Below are 26,025 nucleotides of genomic sequence, written 5' to 3' on the forward strand. Positions count from 1 at the left end.
GGATCAGGTACTACAGGATTTTCTTCAGCAACTCTTGCATTAATTGCTCTTAAATCATGCACTAACCTATAATCATTTGAATTTGGTTTTCTTATTGGAAAGATTGGAGTGTTGCATGCACTTTTAGTTCTGATTAACACTCCTGCTTCTAATAACTCGTCAATAATTGGTTTTATTCCTTCTATCGCCTCCTGCTTTAGGGGATATTGCTCTTTATGTGGTAATCTTGCTCCTATTTTTATTTGGAATTGGAGAGGAGTTGCTGATTTCACTAATCCTACATCCGTTGTGTGTGCTGACCATAACTGTGGTGGGACCTGTTTTAGCAATTCTTCATTTTCTTCTGTTAGTGGCATTATTATATTAATGTTGCATAACAATCTTACTTTTTCTGCTATTACCTCATCTGCCTGCTTACTAGTGATTCTAATGAAATGTTTATCTGGTGAAACTTGGATGAATTCACAATCTGTGTGAGTCCATTCACTGACCTGTAAGGCCTCTTTTATCATCGGCCCCAGGTTTTGGGATTCATAGCCTTCTGCTATGAGCAATGTGACATGAGGTGCTGATTCTGGAACTTGGAACCATGCTTTTAGCTCATTCGGGAGTGTAACTATTGCTGCAGCTCCTTGAGGTCCCTATATGATGTCATCATAGTGAATGGCTGAGGTTGTGTGATTCATCAATTCATTTTTCATAATCCTCCTGAGTTTGATTTTTGTCATACAACATGGTGCAGTGGAGTGGGAGAGTTGGCTCTCGTGCCTTTTCATAGTAATGAGTTATGAACAATTTCCAAGTTTCCCATTCTTGCTTTAGGAATGAGTATTGCGATGTTATTCTCATCCAGTATACTTGTGCTTCTTCTGTCTTGTATGCCGTGTCTTGATCCATTATGGGCTCAATCAGTGACATCATAATGCTCTGACCTTCTTCTGGAATTTCAAAAGAAACTCCCTCTGGTGTACACAGTATTTTTGCTTTCAGTGAGTATAGGATATCTCTTCCTTTATTGGTGTGTTTTCTAAATAGAGGAGTGGAGCATAGACAGTTTTTCCTGCAACCTTCATTAGCACCGGTTCTGTCATAGGTATTACTTGGGTTTTCCCAGAGAAGCCAACAGTTCGAATCTTTGAAGTAGATAGGGGAAGATCAGCTCCTTCTTTTCCAATACATGAATATGTTGCTCCTGTGTCCACCATAAATTGATATTGTCGATATTGAATTGTGATTCCTATGGTGGGTTCACTTTGTGGTTGCATCGTGATGACAGGTGCAATTACTTCCCCTTTAGGCTTCTCTAGGCATCCCTATTGCCACTGTGCTGCAGGGCCCATCCATGGGTTGTTGGGATCCATAGTTCTCATCTATGGGTTCCCTGGGCAGTTTCTTTGTAAGTGGCCTAGTTGTCCACATCCCCAACATTGTATCTCTCCTCTCAATGCTTCTGGCTGTACAGGCAGTCCTGCTGGAAGCTGTTGTTGTTGCTGTTGGTACTGCATTTGGGGAAGACCCTGTCTCCATCTTCCTCTCTGAGGTGGTCCTCCACTTTGATTAAATCTTCCTCTACCCTGGAAGGGATAACTTGCGTTTCCTCCTTGGTTAAGATGCACATGTATGGGAGGAGCCTGTTGCACAGGTGCGGACATTGGAGGCCCATATGATGGATGCTGTGTGGCAGGTGGTCCTTGTGGCATTGCAGTGGTAGCAGATATTACTGGGGCCTGTGTTACCACTGATTCAGGCTTGGATTCAGGTTTCAGTTCTTGTTTAAGTGCTGGTACTGCAACAGTCACTGATGCCTGTGTCTTCACTTTTTCTTCTTTTTTCTGTTTTGTCAGTTCTCCTATCTGGAGTTGTGTTAGCTTAACGGCTAACATTTTAGTTGTGTCTTCTTGACTTTGTTTTTCTGCTCTGTGTGATTCCACATAATGCACAATGTGTTCAGAGAACATTGGCCAGTCCTTTTTCATTAATCCAACCACATTGTCTAGTTTCTTTCTTACATCTTCTGGCATGGCTTTCTTCACCATCGTCGTTCAGTGAGTCTTTTGTGTTCTCAGGTAAATCACATGACTATTCATCCTCAGACACACCCTCTTGCATATGGCCTTTCGGGACAAAAAGTGTCACAGTAAACAAGCCAATTGAACATGGTGTTCGTTATGGACAAACTGTGGCTAGCACAGAAGTCTAACATAGGCCCATAGGCCGAAACAACAGTGAGAGACCTGTCCCCGACCCAAAGGCGCAGGGAAACAACCCTTTCATTCCGGGGGGAAACTCCAACACATGGCGGCTGAGCTGGGGAGCTATGAGCAAGCCCACACCAGCTCGCCGCCTCTCACCGTGAGCAACTCCAGAGTAGAAGAGAGTCCAGCCCCTCTCAAGGAGCTGAGTTCCAGAGCCCAGGCTGTGCGTGGAGGCGAGCCCGACTATCTCTAGTCAGTACCACTCGACCTCCCGCACAAGCTCAGGCTCCTTCCCCCCAGTGAGGTAACATTCCATGTCCCTAGAGCCAGTTTCAGCATCCAGGGATCGGGTTGCCGAGGTCCCCGTCCTCGACCACTGCCAGATCCACTAAGCACCAGCCCCTTATGGATCCTCCTGCGGGTGGTGGGTCCACAGAAGGGTGGCCCCACGTCACTATTTCAGGCTTTGCCTGGCTGGGCCCCATGGTAGGAGACCCAGCCACCAGGTGCTCGCCAACAGGCCCAGGTCTAGCTCTCAGGGGTGGGGCCCCGGCTTCGCCATGCCGGGCGACGTCACGGTCCTTGATGTTCGCTTCATAACTGCCCTTAGTCTGGTCTATCACCTAGGACCTGTTTGCCTTGGGAGACCCTGCCAGGGGCATATAGCCCCAGACAACATAGCTCCTAGGATCATTCGGGCACTTAAACCCCTCGACCCCGATAAGGTGGCGGTTTTATTATATTTTAATTTTTTTTGTTTAATTATTTTAGGTGATTTCTTAAAAGATACACAGTCTATGTGTGGAGGTAGTCAAGGACTTTTATTTTGAAGGGTTTTTCTTTGGAGGAATGGGGATCGAGAGGGAGGAGTGTGACGTAGAAGGAAGTGAGACGGCGCGGCGCGAGGAGAGCGCGAAAAAGAAAAGAGACGTAAAGGACCAGGGAGTCAGGAAGAAAAAGAGAGATAGAGACACTTCTCGGATTCTTTTTGTTTTGTTTTTTTGTGTGGACAGCATTTTTTCGACTGGTACCGAAGAGGCCTAACGAAGAGCTGGGTCGAGCTGGTGCGTCTGTAAGATCGCTGGGGAATCGAGTTGTGTGCCGGTGCGACGAGAGAAGGCCGCCGCTCATCGCGTGTTGCTGAGACGGGGTTGGTGTTAGTCGTTGGCCCCATCGTCAGAGAGTGGAGAAGAATTGTTTTGAACGTTCTCCGGTGTTTTCGTTCCGAGACTTCTGAGATTATTAATTTGTTGTTTTTTTTTTCTTGGACGCTTTCGAACGGACCCTTTGAACTGAACTGTTTACCCTGTCAATTCTCCAGGCTGCTCCGGAGCAGCCCTTGGACCGCTAACAGACCCTGAGCTCGGTGGCTCCATAACAGGTAAGGGGGCTAGGCTAGCTGGCTTTTGTTCAAAGGTGCGGAGCCCCGCTTTCAAATCAGTGATCTTCACCTCCAAAGCTAGCAGAACCTTACACTTATTACAGGTATCATTATCGCTAAAGAAGGCAGAGGAATAACTAAACATACGGCACACCGAGCAGGAAAGAGAGAGAGAGGGAGAAGCCATGTTACTAGCTAGCTAAGCTAACTGGTAGGCTAATGAGCGCTAAGTCAGGAAATAGCAATAAATACCGGTCCCCATTCATACCTGAGACCTTGTAACACTAATGAGTCACATGACACCGGGGAGGGAAAATGGTTAATTGGGCCCAATTTGGACATTTTCACTTAGGGGTGTACTCACTTTTGTTGCCAGCGGTTTAGACATTAATGGCCGTGTGTGGAGTTATTTTGAGGGGACAGCAAATGTTATACAAGCTGTACACTCACTACTTTACATTGTAGCAAAATGTCATTTCTTCAGTGTTGTCACATGAAAAGATATAAACCATTTACAAAAATGTGAGAGGTGTACTCACTTCTGTGAGATACTGTATGTCGTTATTATACATATAGAGCATAAATCAATCCATCCATCCATCCATTATCTATACCCGCTTATTCGTAACTAGAGTTATGGGGAGCTGCTGGAGCCTATCCCAGCTCATTTTGGGTGAAAGACAGGTGTACACCCTGGACAGGTTACCAGTTCATCACAGGGCCACATAGAGATAGACAACCACACACACTCACACTCCTATGGGCAATTTAGAGTCACCAATCAACCTGACATACATGTTTTTGGTTGTTTTTTGTGGGAGGAAACCAGAGTAGCTACCTGGAGTAAACCCATGCAAGCATGGGGAGAACATGCAAACTCCACACTGAAAGGTCCCTGATGGGTTGCGAACCTGGACCTTTCTTGCTGTGAGGCAACAGTGCCACTAAGGCACTGTGCTACCCTATTTTTGAATCCTCATAAAGTATATACATGAAGTACAGAATTACAGAAGCAACTGCTCAAGAGCAATGAATGAAAATAAAAGGCAAAGAATTCTTCTTTTTATAGTTTGAAGGCCCTATTAATAATACAAACTAGTGTGTATTTAATACATTTTAAATTAAGTCATGGCTGTTTCTTTTTATACCAATAAAAATTCTAAACAATAAAGATTAGTGCTGAGTTAAAATACTGAATTTCCCGTCTGGGATTAATGAAATGTATCTCATCTCATCTCTCATCATTTGCAATATACAGTAATACATACATTTCTGTCAGTAGGTTTGAGCAGGGAAAGAATATGGATGCTGAAAGTCTTACTCAACACATTCAACAGGGCATGGAGACCACTTCATTGCCTTTATCAGTGACAAGTGACTGGCTGGAAGACAGAAACGAGACAACTGGCAATCAGTTCCTACAGCCCAGCTGGCAGGTAGGAGACATGCAGTGAAAGCAGATATTAAATTGTTCATAATCTGAGGTAGCTCTTACTTACTGGGTCAGTTATGTCCAGCAGACCCCGGGAGAATTTGAGGGAAGTTTTGATAAAAGACTAAAACAAGGGAGATAAAAAAAATGAATGTAGCTAAGGATTAATGTTCTTTAAAAACATTAGAACCAACCAAATAAATAAAGACAAGTAAGTTCAAGTTTGTGGTCAAACAAATAAAATAAACCCTTTTAAACCTAATTTTAGATCTGCAATCTCAATTGCATATCTATTTTTAAATGTCCGTAGGAGTGACCAAATAAGATAGAGCAAAGCTCCATAGTCAACGTCATAGCTCTGGCAGACTTGTTCTATGGTTGATCATAAAGGATTAAAGTAAACTTTCACTTGAATATATATATGTATATAACATCCACAAATTATGTCTTTTTATAGAAAATATTATCTGCAAATTTTTAATCAGATATCTTTTGTTGGAAGCTACAATATACAATACAATACAATACAATAGTATATTTTTTAATCCTCTCCTGACCTCACCTTTCCTCTCAAACCCTCTATTCTCTTCTCCCCGTCTCCTCTCATTCTCCTATGAGCTTGTCACCTCTCCTCTCCTCATATTCTTTTGTGATCTCCTCTACTCTGCTCTCATTCTCTTCTGATCTGATCTGATCTGATCTCCTCTGCTCTCCTCTCCTCTCAGGTGGCTTTGTGGGCTATAGCCTACTCCCTCATCATACTGGTGTCCATCACTGGGAACGTCACTGTGATCTGGATTATCATCGCTCACAGACATATGCGGACTGTCACTAACTACTTCATTGTCAATCTCGCCTTCTCAGATGTTACCACGGCAACCATCAACACTCCTTTTAACTTTGTCTATGCACTTCACAATGACTGGTACTTTGGCCTGGGATATTGCCGATTTCAGAACTTCTTTCCTATCACTGCCATGTTTTCATCAATATACTCAATGGCTGCAATCGCAGTGGACAGGTGAGAAAGTTATCTTACAAACTGTGCTAGAATAGAGTGTCATTTTAACCATTTAATGTCTGTCAAAGGAAAATAACATTGCTGGTAAAAGTGAGCATGAGAAAATCAGCACCTGTTTTGCACTAGCAATTAGACACTAATGGGATGACTGATCCTTATCTCCTGCAACACCCAGTTTGGGAACTGCATTGCCACTTATTGAAACAGTCATTGCAGCAGAACAAACCCTAGCGTATTAACAATTAACTTACTTAACTACTACATTACTACAATACCTGGGATATTTTACAATTTTTTTTAAATTGCTAAAGCACATTTACTGAAATCTCCTCAGAGATTCTCCTCTGTGGTCCCTGAACTGGACTCCCTCCGGCCCCTGGCTGCGCCTAGAAATTCTATCCATAAACATAGTGAACAGAACTGGTGACAAAGGGCAGCCCTGCCAGAGTCTGACATGCACCGGGAATAGGTCTGACTTACTGCCGGCAATGTGAACCAAGCTCCTGCTCCAGTTGTACAGAGACCGAATAGCCCTTAAAAAGAGCCCCGGACCACATACTCCCAGAGCACCTCCCAGAGAATGTCGTGAGGGGCGCGGTCGAATGTCTTCTCCAAGTCCACAAAACACATGTGAACTAGTTGGGCAAACTCCCACGAACCCTCGAGCACCCTGAAGAGGGTATAGAGCTGGTCCAGTGTTCCACAACTAGGACGAAAACCACATTGTTCCTCCTGGATCTGAGTTTCTACCCATGATCGGGTCCTCCTCTCCAGCACCCTGGCATAGACCTTCTCAGGGAGGCTGAGGAGTGTGATCCCTCTACAGTTGGAACACACCCTTTTGCCAATCCAGGAATACTGTCCCCAGTTGCCACACGATATCGCACAGGCGTGTCAACCATGACAGCCCAACAACATCCAGAGACCTGAGATACTCAGGGTGGATCATCCACTCCCGGTGCCTTGCCATGGCGATCTGCCGAACTACTACAACCTCCCAGCCTCTGCTTCCTCTATGGAAGGCACGTGGGTGGGGTTGAGGAGATCCTTGATGTATTCCTTCCATCGTCCGACAATATCCCCAGTCGAGGTCAGCAGCTCCCCACCTTCACTGTAAACAGTGCTGGCAGAGTACTGCTTTCCCCTCCTGAGGCGCCGGACGGTTTGCCAGAATTTCTTTGAGGCGACCGATAGTCCTTCTCCGTGGCCTCACCGAACTCCTCCCATACCCTAGTTTTTGGCTCCTCCACCGCCTGGCCCCAGCACGTATGGCCTGCCAGTACCCACCAGCTGCCTCAGGAGTCCCACAAGCCAGCCAAATTCGATAGGACTCCTTCTTCAGCTTCACGGCATCTCTTAGCTCCGGTGTCCACCACTGGGTTCGGGGATTGCAGCCAAGACAGGCACCAGAGACCTGTAGCGATTTTGAATTTATTAATTTTCTTATAAATCATCAATGAATTACCTGGGAGCACCAAGTCGTTTTCAGGGACTAGCCATTGAAATGATATGAATGCAATTATCAATTTGGAAATCTGAAGAATTCAATTCAATTCAATTCAATTTTATTGGTATAGCGCCAAATCACAATACAAATCATCTCAAGGCACTTTACAAAAAAATCTAAAAAAACCCAAGAAATCTCTTATGAGCAAGCACTTGGCGACAGTGGAGAGGAAAAACTCCCTTTAACAGAAGAAAAAACCTCCAGCAGAACCGGGCTCAGTTTGGGCGGCCATCTGCCTCGACCGGTTGGGGTGAGTGGATAGATGAGAGAGAAAAGAACAGCAACAATAAACAACAAATAGACACTGCAGGTTGGTGGGACCAGTAACTGCACATCAGCGATATACAGCTCCAGGACCGGGGACACCTGTAGAAGGTACAGAGAGAACAGAGAAAGAGGGAGAGAGCACAAACTAGGGGAGAGAGAGCACAAAGTTAGTGACATTCAGTGGTGGAATATACATGTGAGGTGGGAGGAGAGGAAGAGAGGGGAAGGGAGGAGGGGAGGGTTAGGGTAGGGGAGCTCAATGCACCCATGGTCCTCGGGCAGTCTAGGCCTATTGCAGCATAAGTAAGGGATGGTTCAGGGTTGCCTGAAGCCAGCCCTAACTATATGCTTTGTCAAAGAGGAAGGTTTTAAGGCTAGCCTTAAAGGTACAGAGAGTGTCTGCCTCCTGAACCCAGACTGGGAGCTGGTTCCACAGGAAAGGAGCTTGATAGCTAAAGGCTCTGCCTCCCATTCTGCTTTTGGAAACTCTGGGAACCACAAGTAGACCTGCACTCTGAGAGCGAAGTGGTCTATTATAATATCGATAATATGGTACTATGAGGTCTTTAAGGTATGAAGGAGCTTGATCACGATGGGATTTGGATGTAAGAAGAAGGATTTTAAATTCTATTCTGTATTTTACAGGGAGCCAATGAAGAGAAGCTAATATATGAGAAATATGATCTCTCTTGCTAGTTCCTGTCAAGACTCTGGCTGCAGCATTCTGGATTAACTGGATATTCTGGATTTTTTATGGAGATACTGGGACATCCAGGTAGTAATGAGTTACAGTAATCTAGCCTTGAGGTAACAAATGCATGGACTAGTTTTTCTGCATCATTTTGAAATAGGATGTTCCTAATTTTGGCAATGTTGTGCAGGTGAAAGAATGCAGTTCTAGATATTTGTTTTATGTGTGAGTTAAAATGTTACTTCAGGAAAAGTACAAACGCTTATGTTTTGAAGCTGTTACTTTTTGTACTTAAGTGCAGAACTTGAGTAAATGTACTTTGTTACTTTACACCACTGAGGCTCATTATCATCAGGACTTTTGTAAATACTTGAGTTTTTAGTTTATAACACACACAGTATGTTTCAGTTAGCCCAAACTTCAGCTGCAATGAGGCCTGTGTTAATCTAAAACTGTTCTGCTATTTTCGCAGCTATATCTTGCAGCCATCACTCACACTGTTCGTGTCCGTCCGCGGATTTAAAATGTTTGGGTTCTGGTTCATTAAAAGTCACCGTGTGTGTCCCGAGACACTTCCACCAGCTGCTGGTGCAAGTGACACTTCCACCAGCAGCTGGTGGGAGTGTCCAGGAGTTAGCAAGACTGTTGTCATAAAATTATCAGGGCTTCTACTGTGAAAGTCCCAGTGACTGGCCCCGCCCCCTGACTTCCTTTATCCTTATTTCATTGTCTAAGGTAGGATTTGGATATTGAGAACACGTGACAACCGTTTGCGTGATACCTAGTTACTCCAAGAAACAACAGCGTAAAAAAGGCATTACCCAAAGTCTATTTTACATATGAATAATGAATTGCACTTCATGCACGGACCCTTATAGTAATGCCTGAAAGCACCATTGATCGGTGGCACAGGTAAACATCCACTACTTACGTGTCATGAACGCACAACAGTTGAACAATCAACAATGATAAACTTTTAAGCCAGTGTAAAGTTCAGTCCATCTTTTAAGCTCCTGATGAGATTCTCTCCTGTCTCTGTGCAGGGAGGGGGAAGGGATGTGCCTGCGCAGCAGCTGCACCTTGATTGGCCCCCACAGAATCTCTGTATGTGTACGTGAATTAACTCAGAGGACGGATGAAACACAAAGGAGCAGAGTTAGTTTATGGCCTTTTTAACAACTATTGTGAAAAACCTTGGAGTTATTTTTGACCAGGACATGTCCTTTAATTTGGGTGACAAACCTCGCTTCCTCTGGGGGCAGAACACCCATATCTTGTCCCTGGGCCTCAGGGTGGGTCCGTGGGCCCGGGTATCATATGCCCGCTTTTGGCGGGCTCCAGCGTCCTCTAGAGATTCCCTGGCCAGTTGATGGACTGTGCCCAAGCGATCCTTCAGGCGTCTGGTAATAGTCGTGAGGCATTTGTTACTGGGCCGCACAGAAAGAATAAATAATTTATATTGTTTCCATTGTATTGATTTTTAGAGTCTGAAAGGTGTTTAATTTTGACGTAACTTTCACCTGTGCCTCTTGACGTGTCAAGACGCATGTTGTGGTATATCGGATCGAGCACTCAGTGCTCAACTATTCAGGACTGTCAATGTCACAAGCACTGGTTCTGTGTATTGATTGGGTGTGACGTAGAATAAAAAGCATGGAGTTGGCTCCCCCTGAGCTAAGACCGTGACCTTGCCTCCGTGTGTTTTGTATCAATGTATTAAGTAACCCACGAGCGTGGTACTACAAGAGATACTACAATATAAAGAACACAAAATGGTGTCAGAAGAAGGAGTCGCGGAGTGAGCCGAGGACGGTAGCAAATGCAAGCAAGCTAATTGAAGATTAGCCAACAGTGAACGGGAGCTACATCTTTAGCATGGAGCAATTCAAACCTCCATCACCGTTGATGCTCACCGGCAATATAGCTGAAAACTGGCACAGATGGGAGCAGGTGTATTTAACTACTTCAAGTGCAGTAGACAAAACCGAGGATGTCAAAATAGCCATTCTACTTCACACTGTAGGTGAGGAGGCGTTGGAAGTGTATAACACACTCACCATTACCCCAGCCAGAGACAGTGTAACAATGGAAGACGTTCTAAAGGCATTCACAGACTACTGGAGCCCACGAAAAAATGTTGTTTTCGAGCGCCATCAGTTCTGGTCACACACGTTGTCAACAGGAATATCCATGGACAGGTTCATCACAGAGTTACGTCAGAAGAGCAAAGACTGAGTTTGGCCGAAATGAAGATGACATGATCAGAGATAAATTAGTGTTCAGCATAAATGACATTCGCCTGAAAGAGAGACTGTTACGTGACAACAGGCTGACTCTACACAAGGCCATAGAGATATGCAGGTCAGCAGAGTTAGCCAAATCACAAATACAGGCCATGCAAACTACATCGGTCGCCCATGACACATCAGTAGATGCGTTAAGAAAAACAACAAGGCAAGCACGAACGGCTAGGTGGAATAAAATCAAGACAAGCAACAACCTGCCAAAAGTGTGGAAATAAACATGAGCCCCATCAGTGTCCAGCATACGGAGCAGTGTGTCACAAATGTGGAAAAACAAAAATTTTCAAAGGTCTGTAGAGCCAGTGCAGAAAAATGCAGCCACTTTAAATCAAAATTTGTAAACAAAATAGATAGTGAAATGAATACATTGGCATGGTGTGTGTGAAGGAGGAAATAAATCAGCATGTCAAATGAAGGGCACAGTGTGGCACAAACAGGCTACAATCAAAGGTGTAACAATTAATTTCAAGCTCGACACAGGTGCCGATGCAAATGTGCTTCCCATGCACACGTTTCGGCAGCTACAAGGTCAAACTCAGTTGCGGCCCACAGATAGTGTGCTAATTGCTTTTGGTGGAACCCGCATACCTGTAGATGGTGTTGTGTCTCTGGAATGCAGAACGGACAAACATAAAGCTGTACTGGACTTCCACGTGACCAGCCAGGCAGATAAAGCTATCCTGGGTGGAGATGCATGTGAGCAGCTAGAGCTGGTGAAAAGAGTTGAGGCATTCATGGCAAAATCAGCACAGCCAGGAAAACCACCACCCACAAAGAGGAGCTAGAGAGGTACGCAGAGGTCTTCACAGGACCGGCTGAGTTTCCTGGAGTTCACCACATACACATCAACCCAGTCATCACGCCTGTGATTCATGCCTGCAGAAATGTACACCTCTCTATCGTGGACTCACTAAAGGAGACAATGAAAGACCTACAAAAAAGGAAGGTGATAACTCCAGTCAACAAGCCAACTGAATGGGTAAACAGTCTTGTGGCTACAAAAAAGAAAAACGGCTAAGGGTATGTATGGATCCTTGTGACTTGAATCAGGCTGTCAAATGTCAACATTACTCCATCCCTACTCCTGAAGATGTGCGCAGCAGACTGGCTGGGAAATCCATCTTCACCATTCTAGGTGAAAAGGATGGGTACTGGCAAATTAAACTGGATGACCCATCGTCAAAGCTAAGTACATTCAACACCCCATGGGGTAGGTTTCGCTTCCTAAGACTTCCATTTGGGATCAAGTCTGCTAGTGAAGTATTTCAACAAAAGAACTGTGAGACCTTCTGTGATATCCCAGGTGTGTACATCATAGCAGATGACATGATAATTGCAGCATCATCAGAGCAGGAACATGATGAAATCCTACAGAAAGTCATGGAGAGAACAAAGATAGCAAAAGTAAAGTTCAACAAATAAAAAATCCAATTCATAGTGAACACTGTGAAGTACATGGAACATGTTATCACAGCAGCAGGACAGAAAGCTGACGATTCAAAGATCAAAGCAATCATTGACATGCCAACACCAGAAGACAAGCAAGGTCTTCAACGTCTCTTGGAAATGACAAAATTCTTGGCACAGTACATACCAAACGAAGCTTCACTCACAGCGCCCCTGAGACAGCTACTTAAGAAGGATGCAGCATGGCAATGGTGCCCACACCAATACAGCAGGCGCTACAGACACTGAAGTCTACACTCACACAAGCTCCAGTGCTGAGGTATAATCACGAGAAGCCACTAATGCTACAAGCAGACTCTTCAAAAGATGGGCTAGGAGCCTGTTTACTACAGGAAGGTCATCCAGTGTGCTATGCATCAAGAGCCCTTACGGATACAGAAACAACTGCAACCATTGACAACTGCGACAACTGCAGAGGTACGATCTAAATGTCACATACACACCAGGCAAAGACATGCACATCGCTGACACACTCTCACGTGCCAGTGGAGAAGGTCAAAATGTTAGTGAGAACCCCTGCGACGAGAGAGGTTTTTATGCCTTGGAGGCCACAGACGCCGTGAGTGAGGAAACACTTAAAAAGGCAACTGCACCAGATGCTGTGTTACAAGCTGTATGTGAGAAACACATGAAAGGTTGGCCTATAAGGAACAGGAGCCTGAACAGGGTACAGATAAATGAATAAACCTTGTTTTCCTTTTCAGGTACATGGCCATTATCTACCCTCTAAAGCCCCGCCTCTCATCCACCAGTACAAAGGTTGTGATTGCTCTGATTTGGATTGTAGCGATTTCATTGGCTTTCCCTCAGTGCTACTACAGCGTGACTAGAGTTTATGACCCCAGAACTGTGTGCATGGTCGATTGGCCTGATGATTATGGGGGAAAACATCAACTAAGGTAAATGTAAAGGGTTCATTAAAAAAAAAAAAACCTCAGAAAGACAATAACATACACAAGACAGATCCATATAATAAAATATATGAAGTAGTTAGTTTTGTTTTTTTTTTGCACACACAACTCACACATATACATGTGCACATGTACATTTTCTAAGTAAAAACCTACTGTCTGATACATTTTTAGCATGCTTAATGTAAAATTATTTACACCAGTGACTTGAAGATAAACATAGCAAGTTATTAAAACATTTCTAAGAATTCTGTGATATTTGGATGGTCCCTATCTACGAGTTTGTTGTATGACATGGCCTGTTAAAATCATATTATGACTGATTAATATTTGTAATGGTAGACTTAATAGCTTCACTTGTCAGAGTAACAGTTGTTCCACTTTGTATACAATCATGTCTTCACATCATGCCAGTATATGGACCTGCTTTCAAAGTAGAATAAGCCATTTTTTTGCAGATACCCTTTGGCACAGAGGGATCCCTCACAAAAGGAGAGTCAACCTCACAATGTCTGAAATCATTAACAATTACTGATGGATCATTCATGTTAGTAGTTTAAGTTAATAATAGCAATCTATGAACCCCTATTACATATTATTAGAAAATCAAATGGTTATAGGAGAGCAACACAGTTACTGCAGGAATGAGAGATAAACAGACATCAACAAACCGAAAATCACATAAATCTAAAAAGATAAAACGGTTGACATATAAGCACATGAACATACTAACATGCTACTAATGGAAATGACATAGAACTAGTCCTTAGTCTGAATGTCATGATTTCATTTTATAATTTATAATACCTTATTGGGTTACTGGCATTCTCTCTCTTTCTTCCTCTGTAGTTACCAATTTGCAGTGATATTGCTGGTATACTTACTCCCACTGCTGGTGATGGCGTTGACCTACAGTTTGGTCGCTCGCTCGCTGTGGGGTGGACACATCCCAGGAGAGGCATATCATTATCATAACCAGATAAAAGCCAAGAGAAAGGTCACGCTACTAGTTTTCTACTGTCAGAAAGTCTTAGATTTTAATATGAAGCCCTAACTATTGTCAAAATGTGCCAGTATATACTGGGCTAAATTTAGCTGAGTTGAGCTGACCTAAATGTCTTTCTGTTGGAATTCAAAATGCAGTTGTATTAAGTTAACATTTCCTCTTTGTTTTATTGCCCACAGGTAGTGAAGATGATGGTTATTGTGGTGGTGACCTTCACGCTCTGCTGGCTGCCTTACCATATCTATTTCATATTAGGGTCATTTAATATAGATATTTATAAACAACATTACATCCAGCAGGTTAGTTGTCTTGGCGTGTCTTATTTTTTTAATTCAGTTTATTTATTGAGAATTATATTTCCTTTCCTTGTCAGGTGTATCTAACCATATTCTGGTTGGCAATGAGTTCAACCGTGTACAATCCTATAATTTACTGTTGTCTAAATCAAAGGTAAAATTTATATTTACACCCAGAAATTCATCATATTCGTTACAAAAATGTGAGGCAGAAAACAAATTCTTCTCTCTTCTGTAGGTTTCGTGCTGGTTTCCGTCATGCATTTGCTTGGTGCCCCTTCATCAAACTATCAGAGGACGACAAGATGGAACTGCAGCATACACCGTCGTTCAGAGTCACCATGACACGCCGCCACTGCAGTGACAGCTCTTATGCAAACATCTCCATCAAAACAAACAATACCTTCAATGCAAACTTGTCACCAGTGACCTGAACACAAAGCATGACACTTATGTGAAGCCAAATATTTATGAAACACAGCCACTGATAACTGAAACAAATGACATCACTTGGAAGGCAACAAGGCTTTTCTTTAGGTAAAACAGAGCTAATTAAAATAAAGACAGCAGCCAAAACAGGGAAGAGTTTGTCAACTGCCAGTTAGAGCTGATGAAACTAGTGCATCCATATGAAAAAAATAAAGAAAACAATACCTTGGACTTTGGATCATTATAAATTTATGCCAACATTAATAATATCATTAGCATGTATTTGTTACTGTGCAAAATATTATTCACATAGTATATGTATCTCATACACTATCAATTTACTGGTTCATGCAAGTGTAATATTTTTATGGTCAGTGTAGAGTCCACTTTAAAAAATGAAAATGCTGCTTAGAAAAACCTGATGTGAAATATTGCATCAGTATCTACTGACTGTATTAATATAAAATATGCTGACAAATTGAAAATGCAAATATAGACATTGTGTTGCAGTTGGATATGTTTTGGATTGTAGTAAAAACCTTGATTCCTTGCTACAACTTTTTGACTTTTAAAATACAGTACATAGACTGATAGTATGAGACATCTGTATCTGTAGGTGTTTATTGACTAGAAAATCTTGAGGATATGTAATAATGTATGTTATTTTGTATTCAGCAGCAATCCTGTGGAGATTTTGAACAAATTAACATACATAAGTGGCAACACCGTGGTGCAATGAGCTACAACATCAGTGTGGCATGGATTTGTTTTTATTTTGTGACTGATCCATTGACAGTATTAAACAGTGAGTTTTGTCACTAAAAGAGATTAATATGTCTGTTTTGTCTGAAGTGAATGGTTTTTGACTGATTTGCAAAAAGCTGTGTATCCTCTGACCTGCTGTAAAGGCTAGACTTCTTTATCCTGGCAGGTTGAGAAAGTTAAGAGAATAGAAACCCAACTAACTTGAATGTTATTTGCTAGGATTTATCAGTTTTAGCTTGCAGTGCTATCTGTGCCCACAACACAAAGACTGCAGTAAAGGTGTATCCTTTGCCACTAAATGTCCCTGCCCTATGTGAGCATGTTTGTCATTTTAAAAACCACCTGTGTTGTTCATTAGCCATCATGGAGTAAAATATGTATCAAGGAACCAAATATACATAGCAATCATTAAATGCTGTTATTAAAGGGAAAATAAATATTGAATTTGCAGTAGCTGTGCTACTTTAATGACTCAAGTAGTTCACACACCCTCATGGGCCTTTAGGTGAATATGGAGTATAGAAACTAAGTATAAGGAGGTGGTTTATTTCCAAAATACTTTAATTCCCTTTAAAGGTTCAGCTACTGTAATGGTCTTCTTATACACAGTTTGGCCTCTGTTCCTCTGGCATCAACATTAGCACCACAGTTCTGTTTCATAGCTGTTGCTAAGCAAATATCTTTGACAGAAACACAACACAACCATCAGTAGCTACAATTAGTACTTTACCAACAATTTGTACCTTGTAAAATACAAGTAATGTTTGAACATATTTTACAGTAAAGTACAAGAGGAGAATAGGAATTCAATCTAAAAATCAGAGCTTCACTGCACATTCAGCAAGTGCTGTCCTGACAGTTCAAGTCATAATAGAAGTCACTTGTTCATCATGTCACTGCCCTCATTTACAGGAGAGGACTTTTAAGTGTGGTTTCAACAGTGTCCATCATTATTGCAACAGCAACATTTTTCAGCATCTCCCATAAAAATAAACAGCAACAATTTGTGTAACATTTTGTTTCTGGATAAAATATTTGAAACCTCTAATCCAAAATGTTTATCCCATTATAAATTTATCCCTTTTATAGTATACAGCAGACACACTGGTAACATTAATCAAATTATGTTTTTATCTCCCTGCATTTAGCCTGCTAAGTATATTTTTTAATAATGTTTAGCCCTGTCATTGTCCTTATCACAAGTATCCTGCAGGTGGAAACACAGGAACATTACAGGGGTGGAAGAAGTCTTTTCGTTATCTGTCCTGCACATTTTCACATGACCTGAATGAGACTGTTTAATCTCTATGATACATTTGACTTAAGAAATGAAAAAAAAAAAAACGATTATATTGATACAGTGGTTAATCAGATATAAGCTAAATACAACACAATGCCTGACTCTCAAGAGAAAGCTCCTCCTTCTCTCTCTGTCATGTAGACAGACTAAAGCAGCTACTTTAGCATGATATGCTGAGAAAATGAAAAAAGGGTAGAGGAGAAAAGTAGAGGAAAGAGCTGAGAAATAACAGCAAGTCAGAAGAGATATATTTTCTATTTGCTGTTAAGCTCTTGTCTCATCCGGCAGCCCACAGCTGTGATGAGTGCAGCTCCTTTCCCACTGCCGTCCTCTGACAGCAGAAAGTTGACATTACACTTAGGAGCCAGTTCATTGACTGTCTGGTGCATGATCCCAGAAAAACTAAACAGGGACAAAAATCGGCATAATGTTATACAATGATTTTTTTAACAAATTAGAAAAAAAGAACAGTTATTCTAAACATAGATCTGAAGTGAAACATTTCATTGACTTTGAGTGTTAGTTTCCCATGATGTAGCCAGTGATGGTAAATGATGGGATTAGGTAATGTGTTCATGTGGCAAGTCCACCCATACAGAAAACACACTGCATATCAAAAATAATGAAATAACTCATTATTTGAATAAAAATACACATTATTAAAATATACACAATGTTATGACTGGAATTTTAAGCGACAACATATCTTTAAAATTCTGCTCATTATTATGACATTGTGATTATGTAGTAAGAATATGCACATTATGAAATAGTTCATTACGCTTTTTTCCATAACAGTTTATTGCAAAACTCATTTTTTAAATTGCAGTTTTTATTTCAAAATGTAATTTTTCCAAAGTCAACTTTTATTTCACAATGTAATTTTACTCCATGTCTTTTTTGTTTCATAATGCCGCGAGGCTAGGAGGGCAGGATGAGTTATGTGATTGGCTGCTCGTTCGGTATTGATTGCTATTCCTTGTTAGCTGCTCCTCTTGGCCCTCACAATGCTAAATGCTAGCTAGATAACGAGTCAGGGATGGCAGACTAGACTGGTGTTTGTGAATTCATCAGGAGGTACTGTACTGACACAGTTGAATGATACTTTAGAAATGCTCGGCATAACAATTGCTTTTCATGATGTTAGCATCAACAACAAACTGATAAGCACTTAAGAGTAATAGAGCACTGTGCCCATGTTGAATCTTCCCAGGAGCAGCTGTCTTCCAGTGTTGGTGTTCAACCTGAGGCATGATAACTGGTCAACAAGTCATCAATAGAGGGTGACACTGGAGTGGATTTTCAAACCTCTCCTATCCCATTCCCTCAAAAAAAAAAAAAAAAAAAAATCCCATTCCATCCCAATCCCGCTAAAAAACTGGGGGAAAAATCCCGTCCCAATCCCAGAAGAATGTAGGGGTGGGTGGTACCAATGTTGGTATCGGCATTGATTGATACTGGAGTGATGGGATCGATACTTGAAAGTTTTACATTCAGTGTGTTCCTCCCGTTTCCTCAAAGAGCAGATATGTTTGTGCACGTGTGTTGCTCCTGTCACAGCACGGAGAAGGCTCCTTCCCCTGGTGTTTTGATGTTGTACTGTCATAGGACTCTGCAGCGCCAGGCAAACAAGCAAGCAGGCGGCCAGCAGCACAGAGACGGAGCAGAAAAATGGATAAGAGGAAGAGGAGCTCCCTGTGGCTATATTTTATATATCTTATGGCAGATAATGAAACAACAGCAAGCTGTACAATTTCTAAAAATGCTGTAAGACACAGTGGCAATGCGACAAACTTATACAATCATATGAAAAATCATGAAAAAGAAAACAGTGAGTTACAGAAACATAGAGAGGAGGAGAGAAATCCCCCACCCCCAAGTACTGACAGACCCAGAAACCTGATCCAGAGGCAGAGGTCATTGGCAGAGACCTTTCAGTCTGGCAGAGTATACAGTTAGGTAATATTGGTGAAAGTAATATTTTAGTTATCTTCGGCTTTAGTTAATATTAATTTTCAAAGTGCGATTGGTCGTTACTTTAGCCAACTCAAAAAGTACAAATTATGCTTGAAGACCTTGATATAGGCCTAATACATATATCCCATAGAAACATGTTATTTAAATGAATACTGTACATCTATTGCAATTGAAACAGCTATAATGAATATAATTTGCATCCACCTTAATTATTAAAAAAGTATAAGTATACTGTATATTAACAGTATATATTAGGTATTAAGTATATATTAAGTATATATTAAAAAGTATATACTTTTGTTTGCATATGGTTTGTCCCACTTATACACCTGAAGATACACGGTCCAGTACAGAGTTGGCGGTATGCACCTTTGAACGCTGTTTGCGACCTGCCAAGAAAAAGAAGGTTTGTCCCACTGGTATTAGTCCTGGCTCAGTCTTGATTTATTCCTGCTTTAATCCTGGTTCCAGTCTTTGTTTTGTCCTGGTTTAGACCTGATTTTGACCCGGTTGTATTTCAGTTTAATGTTTAGACATGCCTCTAGTTTTCCTAATATAAACTGTAACCTCAATAAAAAAAAAAGTTCTCATGTCTAAACGTTTGTTTCATACGTCGCTAGCGATTATTCTGATGTAAAGTTGATTTGAGAACTGCTAAACAGGATTTATTGTTAATTTAACATGGGCATTCTGCTTAGAGATGCTGTGCCTGATTCCAGATTAATTTGTGATAGCGTGTCACTGACAGTGTTTCGTGTTAGAGTAGTACACAGTATCTGTGTAACTATGCAGTGTATGTCTTTATCACAGCGGTATTTTAAATTACTAAGCAAATCTATGCTTCAAATTAGACTCTGCCTGGACTGATTGTATTTACAACATGCTCAGATCAATCAGTTTAACACAACAGAACAAACAAAACACCAGTTCTGATTTAAAGACAAATTTAAGCAGTGACATTTACAAACCTTAAGACCATTTTACAGGCAAAACAACCATAGGTTTCCCACCTGTGTGTATCCTCCACTGTTCACTCAAAAAAATGTCTTATTTGAAGCACAGATTTTCTCAGTCACGTAAAACACAGCTGTGATGAAGACATGGAGTACACAGATACAAAAATAATGTGTACCTCTCTAATTTAAAGATGGAACACGTTTGGTTAATCTGTCACAAATTAATCTGCTGTCAGGCTTTGACACAGCATCTGCACACCGTGTCCAAGCAAAATGCCAACGTCAAACTGTAATGTTCACAAAATGACTTTACATCATAATAATCACTATCTGACTGGCGGCAGACTAGCTGTGGTTTGGCACACCTGGGAACCGGCTAGACTTTGAACGGTTCACTGGCTGCTGCATTCCGGTGCTGGTCGGGTACCTTTCTGTTTTGACCGGTGTTTGTTGCTATTTCCTGACTTAGCGCTCGTTGGCCTAGCGGTTAGCTTAGCTAGCTAGCTAGCTTGCTAACATGGCCTCTCCCTCTCTCTCTCTCTCCTGCTCGGTGTGCCACATGTTTAGTTATTCCTCTGCCTCCTTTAGCGATAATGATACCTGTATTAAGTGTAAGGTTCTGTTAGCCTTGGAGGCGAGGATCACTGATTTGGAAGCGCGGCTCCGCACCTTCGAACAAAAGCCAGCTAGCCTAGCCCCGTTAGCTGGTGTGGAGCCACCGAGCTCAGGGTCTGTTAGCGGTCCAAGGGCAGCTCCGGAGCAGCCCGGAGAATTAGCCTGGGTGACGGTCCGAAGGAAACATACTCCTAAGCAGAAGCCCACGGCTCATCACCTGCCTGTTCATGTTTCTAATAGATTTTCCCTGCTCAGCGACACACCCGCTGAGAAACCGACTGATAATTGGCGATTCCATAGTCAGGAACGTGAAAATAGAGACACCAGCGACCATAGTCAAATGTATTCCTGGGGCCAGAGCGGGCGACATCGAGTCAAATCTGAAGCTGCTGGCTAAGGCTAATCGTAAATATGGGAAAATTGTTATTCACGTCGGCAGCAATGACACCCGATTACGCCAATCGGAGGTCACTAAAATTAATGTTGAGTCGGTGTGTAACTTTGCTAAATTAATGTCGGACTCCGTAGTTTTCTCTGGACCCCTCCCCAATCTGACCAGGGATGACATGTTTAGCCGCATGTCGTCGTTCCGTCGCTGGCTGTCTAGGTGGTGTCCAGCAAACGATGTGGGCTTCATAGACAATTGGGCCACTTTCTGGGGAAAACCCGGTCTGATAGCGAGAGATGGCATCCATCCCACTTTGAATGGTGCAGCTCTCATCTCTAGGAATTTGGCCGAGTTTCTTAGCCGACCTAAAGCCTGACAATCCAGGGTGGGGACCGGGATGCAGAGACTCAGTCTAAAACGCTTCTCTGCAGTTTCCTTAGAGCCGCCGCCCCCTTCAAACCACATAGAGACTGTGTCTGCCCCTCGAACATATAAATCAAACAAATCAGAAGTTAACAGAAGAGGAGTTATTCATAAAAACTTAATAAAAATTAAGACCACTCCTCTAATTGAACAGAAAAACAGAACTGTCAAATGTGGATTATTAAATATTAGGTCCCTTTCTTCTAAATCTCTGTTAGTAAATGATTTGATAACTGATCACCAAATTGACCTACTTTATCTTACTGAAACCTGGTTACAGCAGGATGAATATGTCAGTCTGAATGAATCAACCCCCCTCAGTCATAAAAATTATCATGTTCCTCGAAGCACAGGTCGAGGTGGAGGAGTAGCTGCAATCTTCCAGTCAAACTTATTATTAAACTTTCATCCTCAGAACAGTTATAACTCATTTGAGAGCCTCACTCTTAGTCTCTCACATACAAACTGGAAAACACAAAAACCAGTTCTACTTGTCATTTTGTACCGTCCACCTGTTCCTTACTCAGAGTTTTTAACTGAATTCCCTGACTTCCTGTCTGATTTAGTGCTTAGTTCAGATAAAGTCATTATAGTGGGAGATTTTAACATTCATGTAGATGTTGAAAATAACAGCCTCAGCATTGCATTTAATTCTATATTAGATTCAATTGGTTTCATTCAAAACGTTAATAAACCCACCCACTGTTTTAATCACACCCTTGATCTTGTTCTGACCTATGGCATCGAAATTGAACATCTAATAATTTTTCCCCCAAATCCTGTTTTGTCAGATCATTCCTTAATAACTTTCGAATTTAAAATGATGGATCATGCAGCGTCTGGAAGAAAATTCCACTACAGCAGATGTTTATCCTACAACGCTATTAATAAATTTAAGAAAATGATTCCATCTTTATTTGCATCTATGCCAAGTATAAACATAGTGGAGGGCAGCTGCCTTAATCCTACTCCCTACCAAATTGATCATGTTGTTGACAGCGCTGTAACCTCACTGCGTGAAACGCTTGATTCTGTAGCCCCTCTGAAAAAGAAGTTAGTGATTCAGAGAAGACTAGCCCCATGGTATAATTTACATGTTCGTACCTTAAAGCAGGCATCACGAAGGCTGGAAAGGAAGTGGCGTTCCACAAACTTAGAGGCAATTTTTCTAGCCTGGAAAAACAGTCTACTAACATATAAAAAAGCTCTCCGTAAAGCCAGAACTGCATACTATTCATCACTAATAGAGGAAAATAAGAACAATCCCAGGTTTCTTTTCAGCACTGTAGCCAGGCTGACAAAAAGTCACAGCTCTGTTGAGCCCAGTGTTCCCTTAGCTCTCAGCAGTGATGAATTTATGAGTTTCTTTACAAATAAAATCACAACTATTAGAGATAAAATTCAGCAGATGCTTCCTATACCTGCAATAAATGAATCTTTTACTACAGTAGCTCTTGAATCATCTGTAGGACCTCAGTTATGTTTAGACTGCTTCTCTCCTATACAGTGGGTACGGAAAGTATTCAGACCCCTTTAAATTTTTCACTCTTTGTGTCATTGCAGCCATTTGCCAAAATCAAAAAAGTTCATTTTATTTCTCATTAATGTACACTCAGCACCCCATCTTGACAGAAAAAAACAGAAATGTAGAAATTTTTGCAAATGTATTAAAAAAGAAAAACTGAAATATCACATGGTCATAAGTATTCAGACCCTGTGCTCAGTATTGAGTAGAAGCACCCTTTTGAGCTAGTACAGCCATGAGTCTTCTTGGGAATGATGCAACAAGTTTTTCACACCTGGATTTGGGGATCCTCTGCCATTCTTCCTTGCAGATCCTCTCCAGTTCTGTTAGGTTGGATGGTGAACGTTGGTGGACAGCCATTTTCAGGTCTCTCCAGAGATGCTCAATTGGGTTTAGGTCAGGGCTCTGGCTGGGCCAGTCAAGAATGGTCACAGAGTTGTTCCGAAGCCACTCCTTTGTTATTTTAGCTGTGTGCTTAGGGTCATTGTCCTGTTGAAAGGTGAACCTTCGGCCCAGTCTGAGGTCCTGAGCACTCTGGAAGAGGTTTTCTTCCAGGATATCTCTGTACTTGGCCGCATTCATCTTTCCTTCAGTTGCAACCAGTCATCCTGTCCCTGCAGCTGAAAAACACCCCCACAACATGATGCTCCCACCACCATGTTTCACTGTAGGGATTGTATTGGACAGGTGATGAGCAGTGCCTGGTTTTCTCCACACATACCGCTTAAGAGTTAACGCCAAAAAGTTCAATCTTGGTCTCATCAGACCAGAGAATCTTATTTCTCATAGTCTGGGAGTCCTTCATGTGTTTTTTGGCAAACTCTATGCAGGCTTTCATGTGTCTTGCACTGAGGAGAGGCTTCCGTTGGGCCACTCTGCCATAAAGCCCAGACTGGTGGAGGGCTGCAGTGATAGTTGACTTTGTGGAACTTTCTCCCATCTCCCTACTGCATCTCTGGAGCTTAGCCACAGTGATCTTTGGGTTCTTCTTTACCTCTCTCACCAAGGCTCTTCTCCCACGACTGCTCAGTTTGGCTGGACGGCCAGGTCTAGGAAGAGTTCTGGTCGTCCCAAACTTTTTCCATTTGAGGATTATGGAGGCCACTGTGCTCTTAGGAACCTTGAGTGCTGCAGAAATTCTTTTGTAACCTTGGCCAGATCTGTGCCTTGCCACAATTCTGTCTCTGAGCTCCTTGGGCAGTTCCTTCGACCTCATGATTCTCATTTGCTCTGACATGCACTGTGAGCTGTAAGGTCTTATATAGACAGGTGCGTGCCTTTCCTAATCAAGTCCAATCAGTTTAATTAAACACAGCTGGACTCCAATGAAGGAGCAGAACCATCTCAAGGAGGATCAGAAGAAATGGACAGCATGTGAGTTAAATATGAGTGTCACTGCAAAGGGTCTGAATACTTATGACCATGTGATATTTCAGTTTTTCTTTTTTTAATAAATTTGCAAAAATTTCTACATTTCTGTTTTTTTCTGTCAAGATGGGGTGCTGAGTGTACATTAATGAGAAATAAAATGAACTTTTTTGATTTTGGCAAATGGCAGCAATGACACAAAGAGTGAAAAATTTAAAGGGGTCTGAATACTTTCCATACCCACTGTAGATCTCTCTGAATTTACATCAGTAGTTGCTTCATCGAAATCATCAACGTGTCTCTTGGACCCCATCCCGACTAGACTGCTTAAAGGCACCCTGCCATTAATGAACTCATCTTTATTGGACTTGGTAAATTTATCTCTAGTATCAGGCTACGTACCACAGGCCTTTAAGACTGCAGTAATCAAACCTTTACTCAAAAAGCCTAGTCTTGATCCAGGAGTCTTGGCTAATTATAGACCAATATCCAACCTGCGATTTATTTCTAAAATCCTAGAAAAGGCTGTTGCTAAGCAGCTATCAGACCACTTACACAGGAATGAACTATTTGAAGATTTCCAATCAGGATTTAGAGCACATCATAGTACAGAAACAGCACTGTTGAAAGTTACCAACGATCTTCTCTTAGCCTCAGATAATGGACTTGTTTCGATACTTGTCCTCCTAGACCTTAGTGCAGCATTCGACACCATTGACCACAACATCTTATTACAGAGACTGGAGCATGTGATTGGTATCAGAGGAACAGCGTTAAAGTGGTTCCAATCCTATTTATCGGACAGATTCCAGTTTGTTCATGTCCATGATGAACCTTCCACACGAACAAAAGTTAGTTATGGAGTTCCACAAGGTTCTGTGCTAGGACCGATTCTGTTCACCCTGTACATGCTTCCTTTAGGATATATCATTAGGAAGCACTCTATTAATTACCACTGCTATGCGGATGACACTCAGTTATATCTATCTATTAAACCTGTTAACACAAACCAGTTAACCAGACTTCAAGCCTGTCTAACTGACATAAAGGCCTGGATGACCAGTAACTTTTTACTTTTAAACTCGGAGAAAACAGAAGTCATTATATTTGGGCCTAAAAATCTCAGAAATAACTTTTCTAAAATTATAGCTACTCTAGATGGCATAGCCCTGGCCTCCAGCACTACTGTAAAAAACCTTGGAGTTATTTTTGACCAGGACATGTCCTTTAACTCACACATAAAACAAATTTCTAGAACTGCATTCTTTCACCTGCGCAACATTTCCAAAATTAGGAACATCCTGTCTCAAAATGATGCAGAAAAACTAGTCCATGCATTTGTTTCCTCAAGGCTAGATTACTGTAACTCATTACTATCTGGATGTCCTAATATCTTAATAAAAAGCCTCCAATTAATCCAGAATGCCGCAGCCAGAGTCCTGACAGGAACTAGCAAGAGAGATCATATTTCTCCTATATTGGCTTCTCTTCATTGGCTCCCTGTAAAATATAGAATAGAATTTAAAATCCTTCTTCTCACATACAAATCCCTTCATAATCAAGCTCCTTCATACCTTAAAGACCTCATAGTACCATATTATCCCAATAGACCACTTCGCTCTCAGAGTGCAGGCCTACTTGTGGTTCCCAGAGTTCTCAAAAGTAGAATGGGAGGCAGAGCCTTTAGCTATCAAGCTCCTCTCCTGTGGAACCAGCTCTCAGCCTGGGTTCAGGAGGCAGACACTCTCTGTACTTTTAAGGATAGACTTAAAACCTTCCTCTTTGACAAAGCATATAGTTAG

General features: G+C 41.9%; 2 protein-coding genes across 2 annotated transcripts in view; one reads left to right on the forward strand and one right to left on the reverse strand.

Moving 5' to 3' along the window:
• The window catches only part of tacr2 (tachykinin receptor 2), a 33,248-nt gene extending 18,230 nt beyond the window's left edge, over window positions 1-15,018 (forward strand). Inside the window, 8 exon segments of the mRNA XM_026294136.1 lie at window positions 4,859-5,012; window positions 5,734-6,029; window positions 12,969-13,163; window positions 14,025-14,172; window positions 14,361-14,480; window positions 14,555-14,631; window positions 14,716-14,894; window positions 14,897-15,018. Of these exon segments, the coding sequence (XP_026149921.1) occupies window positions 4,878-5,012; window positions 5,734-6,029; window positions 12,969-13,163; window positions 14,025-14,172; window positions 14,361-14,480; window positions 14,555-14,631; window positions 14,716-14,894; window positions 14,897-15,018 (1,272 nt within the window). The 5' untranslated portion in view covers window positions 4,859-4,877.
• A 1,362-nt stretch (window positions 15,019-16,380) lies between these two features.
• Window positions 16,381-26,025, reverse strand: part of LOC113122783 (hexokinase-1) — a 57,877-nt gene continuing 48,232 nt past the window's right edge. The window contains exon 21 of the mRNA XM_026294342.1: window positions 16,381-17,373. Within this exon, the coding sequence (XP_026150127.1) occupies window positions 17,226-17,373 (148 nt within the window). The 3' untranslated portion in view covers window positions 16,381-17,225. The remainder of the gene's footprint in view (window positions 17,374-26,025) is intronic.

This window comes from Mastacembelus armatus, chromosome 3 (assembly GCF_900324485.2).
Source record: "Mastacembelus armatus chromosome 3, fMasArm1.2, whole genome shotgun sequence".
In the NCBI taxonomy this organism is placed as follows: Eukaryota; Metazoa; Chordata; class Actinopteri; order Synbranchiformes; family Mastacembelidae; genus Mastacembelus; species Mastacembelus armatus.